Source organism: Rana temporaria, chromosome 1, assembly GCF_905171775.1.
Source record: "Rana temporaria chromosome 1, aRanTem1.1, whole genome shotgun sequence".
Taxonomy (NCBI): domain Eukaryota; kingdom Metazoa; phylum Chordata; class Amphibia; order Anura; family Ranidae; genus Rana; species Rana temporaria.
Window position 1 is genome coordinate 606,667,790 of NC_053489.1, and position 10,920 is coordinate 606,678,709.

The 10,920-nt window shown below is 44.1% G+C and overlaps 1 protein-coding gene across 2 annotated transcripts in view; it reads right to left on the minus strand.

The window, feature by feature from the left end:
- Positions 1-6,889: 6,889 nt before the first annotated feature.
- The window catches only part of PACRGL (parkin coregulated like), a 79,578-nt gene continuing 75,547 nt past the window's right edge, over positions 6,890-10,920 (minus strand). For both annotated transcript variants that reach the window (XM_040335196.1, XM_040335197.1), the window contains 2 exons: positions 9,492-9,572; positions 6,890-7,139 (listed from right to left, as the gene is read on the minus strand). In XM_040335196.1, coding sequence (XP_040191130.1) covers positions 7,083-7,139; positions 9,492-9,572 — 138 coding nt within the window. In that variant the 3' untranslated portion in view covers positions 6,890-7,082. The remainder of the gene's footprint in view (positions 7,140-9,491; positions 9,573-10,920) is intronic.

Genomic DNA, 10,920 nt, shown 5'->3' on the forward strand with positions numbered 1-10,920 from the left:
TCCTTCTATTGCTCTCAGCCCCTTCCAAATTACTTTTTTTTTAACTGTGATCTGACTTCCCTTTAGAAGGTGGCTATGTTCATTCTCTGTGGCCTCCCTGTATGTACGAATGTAGCCACCTCTTGCTCACTCCTACAATGAACTATGGATTACCGAATTTGTAGTGTGCATATAAGAGACCACACGACCGTAACAAGTGTGCACTACTTTTTCCAAGCATACAAAAGTGAAGGGAAAATGAGAGGTTCAGGAGCTCACAGAGGACCTTACAAGGAGACAGATAAACACATTAAGAAACGATTTCATGAAAAGGTTACTGGGCCATTAAGTACTGGATGCGTATGAATTCTTTTTTTATAAATTAGCTTGTAAAGGAAAACTTTAAATGTGATTTAATTTAGAATTTGATTTTGTATGTCATTAATGGATGGTTCTGCAGCCTCTACAGCAGTTCTCCTGCCACTTGCTCTGCAAACATCGTAAATACTACTACCAGAGACAATCCAGCAATGATATTTCAGAGTTCAGTAAATTCTCAGCCTGTTAGTGCTCAAATTCAGAATTAGGTGTTGTCAAGATACCAGACTATTGACAAGAGTTTTAGGTTGCATTCACACTTGAGCATATCGTTTTGCCGCAATTTTGTACAGGTCAAAAGGCCACCAATGTAAAAAGCAGAAAAACACCTGTAATCTGCCCAAAAAGGCCTCGTACAGACGACCGGATCTATCCGCTGGGATTGATCCGCGGATCAGTTCCAGCGGATAGATCCGGTCGTGTGTAGGCCCGAGCGGACAATTTTTGCCGGATAAAAATCCAGCCGACGGATTCCCAGCGGATAAAAATTTTGTAGCATGCTACAAAATCTATCTGCTGGAATCCAGTCCAGCGGACTGATCCGGTCGTCTGTACAGACTCACCGGATCAGTCCGTCCGCTCCCATCCCTCGCATGCGTCGTAATGATTCGACGCATGCGTGGAAGTATTCACCTTCCAGCGTCGCGCACGTCGCTGCGCGACACGTGACCGCGGATGTTTTCCGCGCGGATTTTGATCCGATGGTGTGTACAAGCCATCGGATCAAAATCCGGAGGAGGAATGTCTGCTGGAAACGGTCTGGCGGACCGTTTCCAGCGGATAACCCCTCATGTGTACGAGGCCAAAGAAGCTCATGTACTTTTTTGAGCTTCAGATGTTTTTCTTCAGGCGACAAAACGCTCAAGCCCTGTACACACGGCCCAGAATCTCGCCAGGAAGAAAACTTTGCCGGCCGAGTGTACAGACACTCCATTCAAAACAACCGCCGTTCTTTTGAATGGCACGAACGCGGTGATGTCATTGACTACGACGAGCATGCGCTCGTCACATTCAATACCGTCGCCGCCATCTTGCTACACCCTACCTTGGAAGCTACCGCGCATGCATCAAAGTCATTTCGAGCATGCGCAGGTTTCCATGGAGAGGTAAGTATACACACTCGGGTTTCTTGGCAGGAAAACATTCCAGAGAATCTCACGATGAGAAAATAGAGAACATGTTCTCTATTTTTCTCGTCTAGATTCTGGGCAGTTTTCTTGACGAGAAACCTCAAAGCCTTGTACACACACACGGCTTAGGCCGCGTACACACGACCGGTTTTCTCGGCAGAATTCAGCAAGAAACTCGATGGGAGACGTATTCTGCCGAGAAAACCGGTCGTGTGTACACTTTTCGCCGAGAAACCCGTTGGGAAACTCGTCGAGCCAAAAAGAGAGCATGTTCTCTATTTCCTCGACAGGCAATGGGAAAATTTGGCTCGACAAGTTTTTTTTGACAGCCGAACAAGGAACTCGACGGGGAAAACGATGTGTTTCGCCCGTCGAGTTTCTCGGTCGTGTGTACACGGCCTAACTCTGCAAGAAGGCTCTGCCAGCAGTTTTCTTGCTGGTTCTTGCCGAGAAAACCAAGCGTGTGTACGAGGCTTCAGATGTGAACAGGGGCCATTTCAATGAATGGGATTTTGCTTGTTGGGCGTTTTGAAACTTTTGCGACGAGCTGAAAACGCTCAGGTGTAAATAGGGCCTAAATGGTAGTATGGCACAGCGTTACTGTGCTGTAAAGGTAAAAGCCCTGCAAAGGTAGGTTTCAATTCAATGCTAAATTTTTAGGTCAAATTGGAAATCTCCATTAAATTAACCTGAAATAGTACATCATGATGAAGGTGTATGTTATATAAAAGATACCTACATGAATAAAATAATAAGCATATATTAGTTCATATAATAATTTAAATACAGTGTATACTCTGTTTACTCATCAGTGTGGACTTTATAGACATCGTACACAACTAAATGCTGATCTGATATAGAGAACAGATATAGGAAAACACTCAAACATGGTTTACCCTCAGAGGACGGTCCAAATATGTGATTTTTCTTCTCACTTCAATTCCTGACTGACAGGGTGCAAATTGCACTTCTGATCTTACATCACCATCTGCAGTAGATTTACTGACAGGAACTCATGTCATGTGTACTGGAACGGAACAGAAAGAATTCCGAAATGTTTCTGAACTTGACCCGGAGTAAGTTATGACTGGCTTTTTCCCCCATGTTACATGCCGGATTGTAGACTGTGTGTTTTGGAACGTGGTCTCTTTATGTAATGTATATAATGGAAATTATGTAATGTCGGATCAATCCACAACTCAGGTTTGCCTCATGTCAGCTTTGCTTGGAATAGTTACAAGGAGCGTGAGCAAGATCCAATTTCATTTTTCACCTGCTAGTAGAACACCATATGAAATGTATGTATAAAATGTAAAGCGGTCTATAAGCTATCATGACTGGTTACACACACACATAGGGGGCTTCACCTGCTGCTAAGGACCAAATTCTATTTGTTCCCTGCCAGCTACTGTCAATTCCTCTATACGGATACAGGCAGGTGACCTTCTGCTAAGGTTCAGTACAATCCTACATCTCTGGTGAACCCTGTGAGCTCTTTTTTGCTGAATTTCCAAGTGGTAATAAGAGCCCACACAAAGCTTCCACTTTTTCCAGAAACCCCCGTCATAGCTTGTGGTTGGGCTGTAATCTAAATCTGCGTACGCAATAGCCAAATTTTAGCCGTTTGCTCAGGCACGCTACATAGGTGGCCCTGTTGGCCACCTCCCGTCTGACATCATTTAATAAAAAAATAAAAAATCAAGGGAGTCGGGCAGAAAATTTGAATAGCAGCTGTATCCAATCAGCCACTGTTGGGGTATTCTGACAGATGTCAGCTGTGATTGTCAGAATGTAATAATCGCAGTGGGAGATTCCTCCATTTGTGCTGTATATCAAGGATGGGGAGATCTGTTCGATTATTTTAGTTCAGCCTATGAGCTGAATAAAAATAATCTGTGTTTAGACCAAACTTAACCACTAGTCATCCGCCCGCTGTCAAAAGACGGCGGGAGGGAGACTCTGTTATCCTGGGTGGACGTCATATGACGTCGCGCCTTTGAAAACCACTAAGGGTGCGTGCGTCCTGTCAGGGAGAGGGTACCGATGGTGTGTCCCTTGTATATAGTCACTACGCTCCCCCCACAGTAAGAATCACTAATTAGGGAATACATGAACCCCCTCCTCGCCCCCTAGTGTTAACCCCTTCCCTGCCAGTCACATTTATACAGTAATCAATGCATTTTTATAGCAGGGATCGCTGTATAAATGTGAATGGTCCCAAAAATGTGCAATATCGCAGTCACAATAAAAATCGCCGATCGCCGCCATTACTAGTAAAACAAATTATAATAATAAAAATGCTAGCAATCCCCTATTTTGTAGACGCTATAACTTTTACGCAAACCAATCAATATACGTTTATTGCGGTTTTTTTTACCAAAAATATGTAGAAGAATACGTATCGGCCTAAACTGAGGAAAATTTTTTTTTTTTTAAAAAAAATGGATATTTATTATAGCTAAAAATAAAAAATATTGTGTTTTATTTCAAACTTGTCCCTCTTCTTTTGTTTATAGCGCAAGAAATAAAAAACGCAATTTCTATTTGTTGTGAAAAAAAGATAAAAATGTCATTTGGGTACATTGTTGCATGACCGGCAATTGTCATTCAAAGTGCGACAGCGCTAAAAGCTGAAAATTGGTCTGGGCAGGAAGGGGGTGAAAATGCCCTGTAGGCAAGTGGTTAAAGAGGAGCTCAAGTCACCTTTGTAAAAATTTAAAAAGTCAGCAGCTACAAAAACTGTAGTTGCTGACTTTTAATAAACATATACTTACCTGTCCCAGACATCTCAACTGTTGGCACCCGGCTGCACAGTTTGCGGCTTCACAGCTGGCTGCCCACTGCGCATGTGCGAGCCGCGCTGCACTTTGTGAATGGTCCTGCAGTCTTCTGGGAGCTGTGACATGTCCCAGAAGACTGAGGTGGGGGTGGGATAGAACTTCAAAACCAGGTAGCCCCCCAAACAAAAGTGCCCTTTCATACAGAAGAAGGGGGACTTAAACCAGAACTTCCTCATTTTGGGTGATGCTTTGCTTTAAGATGGTGTACTACTGATGGAGGAAAAGCTGAAATGTCATGAGCGGAGAAAGACAACTCCGGGCACAATAACTTTCATTTAAATATATTCCTTAATAGCCAAAAAGTATATCAGTCCTCTTTGCATGCTATAGGTGCCTTCAGAAACCCCAATATGGCCTTGTATTAGTAGGGGTGAGTAATTGCTATGCAGTCTATGGAGGTCGGTGGATACAAGACTAGTCATTCTCCAGAGGGATAGAGAGCAGCAGTGACCAGTCTTTAATAGGTCTGCTGATTTGGGCTGTATGTTGCAAAGGATCTTTTTTTTTTTCAGCATAGCAAGTCTCACTGTCCTGGCCCCTCCCCTGCATTACAGCCCCATAAGCTGTGTGTTGTATAAAGAAAGGAATAGGTCTGCAATGTGAAAAGGATGACAGGCGTCATCACAATAGAAGTCTATGGGGCTGCAATGCGCTGCCATGGCTAGACTGTAAACTCCCACCAGAGGCTGCAGCCATGAGATCTAGGGGGAGGAGGATGGGTTACTTTAGGTCAGTGCAAGGGGGCAAACAGGATAAGGACACTTTGGGGTTGATTTATGTAAACCAGAGAGTGCAAAATCTAGGGCAGCTCTGCATAGAAACCAATCAGCTTTCAGTTTTTCCAAAAGCCTAATTGATCAAGGTGAATTTAGAAGCGGATTGGCTACCATGCACAGCTGCACCAGATTTAGTAAATTAAACCCAGTGGGGGTTATTTACTAAAGGCAAATCCACTTTGCACTACACGTGCAAACAAGTGCAAAGTGCATTTGAAATTGCAATGAAAGTGCACTTGGAAGTGCAGTCGCTGTAAATCCGAGGGGGACATGCCAGGAGGATAAAAAACAGCATTTAAAGTGGAGTTCCACCCAGGAAAAAAACATTTGCCCAAAAATCATAAAAAAAATAGATTTTTTTTTTTTGAAAAAAATAAATTATACTCACCCGAAATACCTGTTGCTATGCGGAAGTTCAAAATCTGCCTCTTCCGTAGCCGCGGTCCGTCTTCTTCATCTTCTCCTAGTGAATGGGGCGCGCTGCTTTCTGGGAACTGTGTGTGTTCTCAGAGAGCAGCTGCCCATTCACAAGTCGGCGAAAGACTCGCGCATGCGCAGTAGGAAATGGGCAGTGAAGTCGTAAGGCTTTACTGCCTGTTTCCCCTAGTGTGAATGGCGGCAGGGGACCTGCATCGATCGTGGGATCGGCGTCGGGGGGGCCATCAGCGCGGGCAAGTAGGACAGGTAAGTGTCCTTATTAAAAGTCAATAGCTACACTGTTAGTAGCTGCTGACTTAAAAAAAAAAAAAAATTGCGGGTGGAATCCGCTTTAAGCTTGCACATGATTGGATAATACAATCAGCAGTGATTCTACTCATTTCAGATCTTCCCCTCAGATTTACAGCGACTGCACTTCCAAATGCACTTTGCACTTGTACAAGTGCATTTGAAATTGCACTGAAAGTGCAGTTGCTGTAAATCTAAGGGGAAGATCTGAAATGAGGGGAAGCTCTCCAATCGTACGCAAGCTTAAATGTTGTTTTTTATCTTCCTTGTAGTGCAAATTGATTTGCCTTTCGTAAATAACCCCCATTGTCTTGAAGTGCACTTCTACTCTTAAGCCTCGTACACCGAGAAACTCGACGGGCGAAACACATCGTTTTGCTCGTCGAGTTCCTTGTTAGGCTGTCGAGGATCTCGGCGAGCCAAAATTTCTCCATTCCCGTTGAGGAAAAAGAAGACATGCTCTCTTTTTGGCTCGACGGGATCCTCGGCAGTTTCCTCGTCGAAAAGTGTACACACGACCGAGAAACTCGGTCGTGTGTACGAGGCCTAAGGAAGGAGACACATGGCTCTTGTCTTTAGATATTTTTTTTGCTTAGCTTTAATATCACACATACCGCTCAGCAAAAAATCTGCAATATGTTTTTCCTCCACTGTCCTATGTATCAAATGCCATGTCAAAAGCTATTGCAGTATATTGTACCGTCAGGACAATGAGATGTGCTGACAATGGAAGTACACGCTTCTCACACATAATTCTCTGAGCCCTCCGCATAGCAGAGTAAATAATATGAACGTTATACACTTCACAGCCATACATCTCTGTTGTAGGGTGAGGGTCAGCTATCTGCGTCACAACCTTCAATCAGGTGGAGTGTGAAATTCTGAATCCAAAAGGTTAGTAAGTGTAGCAGCTGCATAATACAAATGAACCTGTACGTAGTCAAATATTAATCTCAATAATATGGGAGTGAGTGAGTAACTTGTATAGCGCAACAAATGCGAACTTAACCGCCTCAAGGCGCTTAGCATTGCAGATCACACAGAAGAAGCCACTATCTCGGATCTGTTTTTGCAGTATATATTTCAGACACATCAGTCAATGTAGAACACAATTATTGCACACAGGGGGTTTAGTCTCCTTCAAATAGGTTTTGGCATCCATGCTTTACATCTCCATAGGAAAGGCCACAGAAAGCTTGTGTATTCATTTCTTACAACGTAAAGTCCACACCCACAAAACGTTTCCATCAAGTTCAGCTGTATATGGAGCAGTAGGTTGGTATTTTTGATTTAATTATCGCCAGGCTTTCCTTTAAAAAGAAAAAAATCCACCAAATTCAGTTGCCAAATAAGAAACAAAATGAATTCATGCATTAAAGTAAAAAAGAGCAGCTTTCTGTATTACGTAATAAACAATATATACCTAAACAGGAAAGAAAGGGTTTTAAAGGGTAAGGGCCAGATCCACAGCCAGCGGGCTTAACTTTTTACCTAAGTGCCCGATCCACAAAGCACTTACCTAGAAATTTTCGGCTGTGTAACTTAAATCTGTCCGGCGCAAGGCGTGCCCAATCTAATGGGAGTCCCATTTAAATTAGGCACGCTCCCGCATGGGACGTACTGCGCATTCTCCCGACGCGATTTTCCCGACGTGCTTTGCGCGAAGTTACGTTACGCCGAGTTTTGTGAATCGCGCCGGGTAAAAAAAAATTGACAGCGTCGCGGGAAAGAAGGGTCTACTTTTACATGGTGTACTAACTTTACACTTTGTAAAAGTAGCCCTAATTTTGCGTTTGCAAACTAACAATTTACGGAGACTTCACGAAGGGAAACCGCTTCGTGGATCTCCGTAAGTGCCAATTTGCATACCCGACGCGGAATTTCGACGAGAAATGCCCCCAGCGGCGGCCGAGGTACTGCATCCTAAGATCCGACAGTGTAAAACTATTACACCTGCCGGATCTTAGGAATATCTATGCGTAACTGATTCTGTGAATCAGTCGCATAGATAGAAACAGGGATACGATGGCGTATCAGTAGATACGCCGGCGTATCCCTTTTGTGGATCTGGCCCTTAATTCTCATTTTTAGAACCAACAGGTGAACTAACATCCTGCAAGCCCCCCCAAACCCTCCCTGGTACCCACTCTCAGCTGTACTTATCTTCGTGGGCGATAAGCTGCCACTGCCTACAGAGCCAGTGCAATGGTCCAAGGATTTGAAATCTCCCTCTGCGCAGTGTTTTCATGATGGATCAGAAAGAATCCCTCTGATCTGTTCCAGAAGCACTGTACAGGGAAGAGAGAGAAGGAAGAGCAGGGATTTCAAATCCCAAACCACTGCACTGGCTGCGTGGCCACTGACAGCTCATCATCCAGGCAGGCAAGTACAGCAGGGACATGTAGGTTGGGGAGCGTGTAGAGTGTTCGTTAACCTTTTCCTGTTTTTTTTTTTGTTTTTAAGGTGAACTCACACTTTCAATAAAGGACTTGAAATGTTGCTCCTGTATTACACTGTGCTGCTTGGAATCAGAGTCTTCGAGTAAGGAATGTGATAACCCTAATAACCAAGGCCTGAGGTGTGCCTTTGGCCTGCTGGTCTTTATGCCTGAGAAGAGGGCATACCCTGAATGTAAGAATAAGAAAAATGTATGAGAATGTAAGAGAATGTATGAAAGCTGGGGGGAACCCTGAAAGAAAACGCAGACACAGCACCTAGCAGGGAAGGAGTCTTAAGTACTCTCAGACTCCTCCCACAAACTCAGGCTGGCCTGCGGCCAGCCTTCCAACTAATCAGCAAAGAGAAGTGACAGGACACATAGCAAGTGAAAGTGTCTGGGACTAAAGAGCATGTTAATTGCCCCATTTGTGAAACACAGACATCTCAAGTCTCCCGCGAGGTGCGGAAGACTCCCGCATTTCTATGGTGACTTCCGCACACCCGCCAGCGAGCTCAAGATCTCCCAGGAGATCGCCACCTAGCGGCCGGCCTAGAATTGCATCCTAAGATCCGACGGTGTAATTCAATTACACCTGTCAGATCTTATGGATATCTATGCGTAACTGATTCTATGAATCAGTCGCATAGTTAGGACGGCCGGATCACAGAGATACGACGGCGTATCAGGAGATACGCCGTCATATCTCTTCTGTGAATCTGGCCCTATGATCTTATCATTGCGTGTTATGGTGTCAAAACAAATGATATTCTTTATTTATATCAGCGCATGGAGGAAACCATATTTGCCTAATGCATACATGGGCTGTGTTGGTTCCTTGCTGATTCTCTCATCTTACTGAATTCCTTCCAGACAATAGTTATCTGAAAACAGGCTTTACATTCTCTAATGATGTGAAACATTCACAATGCTCATGGTAGACACAGAAAATGATTTAGGGTGCCTAATTGGTAAGTGACATGAGGGAAATTTGGAAGCATTTATTTTTTTATTCAGGGTGGTAAAGTTGAGTTTCTTTTACTCCAAATATCCTATTGACGAATGCACCCGTCCAATGTAATACATCTGCAGATAATGCACTGCTTGGTGCTTCACTACAGAGCAATAAAAGTTTTTTGTAATTTCAAGGCTGTTAATTCAGCTCATAATAATCTTTTTTGTTTAATGCACATCTTCATGTTTATAATGTATTATCAGAAATTACCTTCCCACCATAATGCTCCAATTCCTGTAAAGAAGTCGTGACTAAATCTTTATGTTTTTTGTCCATTAGTCTTTTGGAGAGCTGTAAAAAAAGAAAATACAAACCTGAAACACACATTCTTTTTTTTCATGAAACACACAAATTAAAGCAAACATGTAGTGTGAAAATGTAAAGCTCAGGGTGAATAAATCCCACGCTAGAATTTCCCTTTTACCCTTTGGCTGCCTTAGCCGTTTTTTATTTTTTTGCACACATGTTTAAAACATACTTTTAGGCGTCCCCCCTCACTCAGCCCCCTGATGGCCCATAGCTTAAAACTCTGGGACACGGTCCGATACTCCATTGGGCTTATGTCCCTGTCCCTCCCGCTTCTCCCTCTCCTCAATAACCCCTTGTTTCCCCCCAGCTTAGAACAACCTCATATTTTTGCCTGGTGGCCAGCCCATGGATTCTCCCAGGTCCGACATTTTCTCAGAACCCGCACCTTCCCTTCATGGGCTTCAATCCGAGAGGCTCATGAAGCTCCCTCAGTGGAATTTTTCCGCTATCAACTTCGCCACTGGATCTCCTCTCTCAGACGCAATGATACCTTTCCCTACCAGAAAACGGCCTTTGAGCAAACGTGCCTACAGTACATTCTCCAGGGTCTCCAGGCACTATATCTTTGATCTACTCCTCCCTTAACTCAAGCGGGACCCCAACCTCCTTATCTTATGTCCTTAACTGGGAGCGGGACTTATCCTGCATCGACCTAGCGGATTGAAGCCTGGTCTAAAATGTTCCTTTAACACGGCTACCCTAGAGGCAGCCTATAAGGTACTCCTCTGTTGGTATTGGGTCCCATCCTGTATTGCCAAATCAAAGCCATCCTGCAGTGATAGATTTTTTAGGGGTTGTGATCAGCGTGGAGATATCTTCATATGTGGTGGTCTTTCCCCCGCCTGGTGGGATTCTGGTCAAGGGTATTTGGTCTCCTGTCTTCTCTCTTCCATATATCCCTCCGCAAGGACGCCAAATAGGCTTTACTTTACTGCCCGATCCCAGGCTTTTTTTCCCCCCATCAGCAGAAGTTGGCCATCTATTTGTTTATCGCTGCAAAGTGCACAATAGCAAGGGCCTGGAAGAACCGGCTGTTTGCGTAGGTGAAGAGCATCTTAACGACTCTCATGATTAATGAGAAGCGGTCTAGTATTCTTCATGACTCCCACGCTAAGTTTTGGGGGCCGTGGTGGTCCTACGCTATTCCTACTTTGCATCCTTCCAGCCTAGGCCTCGCTAATTGACCTCCTCTATTCTCCCGACCTAGGGATACCTCTTTCTCTCTCTTTTCCAGTATTTTTGTTTGTGTGTCCCCGATTTTGTTTGACTTCCCACATTTTGGTGGATTACTCCACGCCTTACCCTCTGAGCAATAATGCTCAGTTACTCT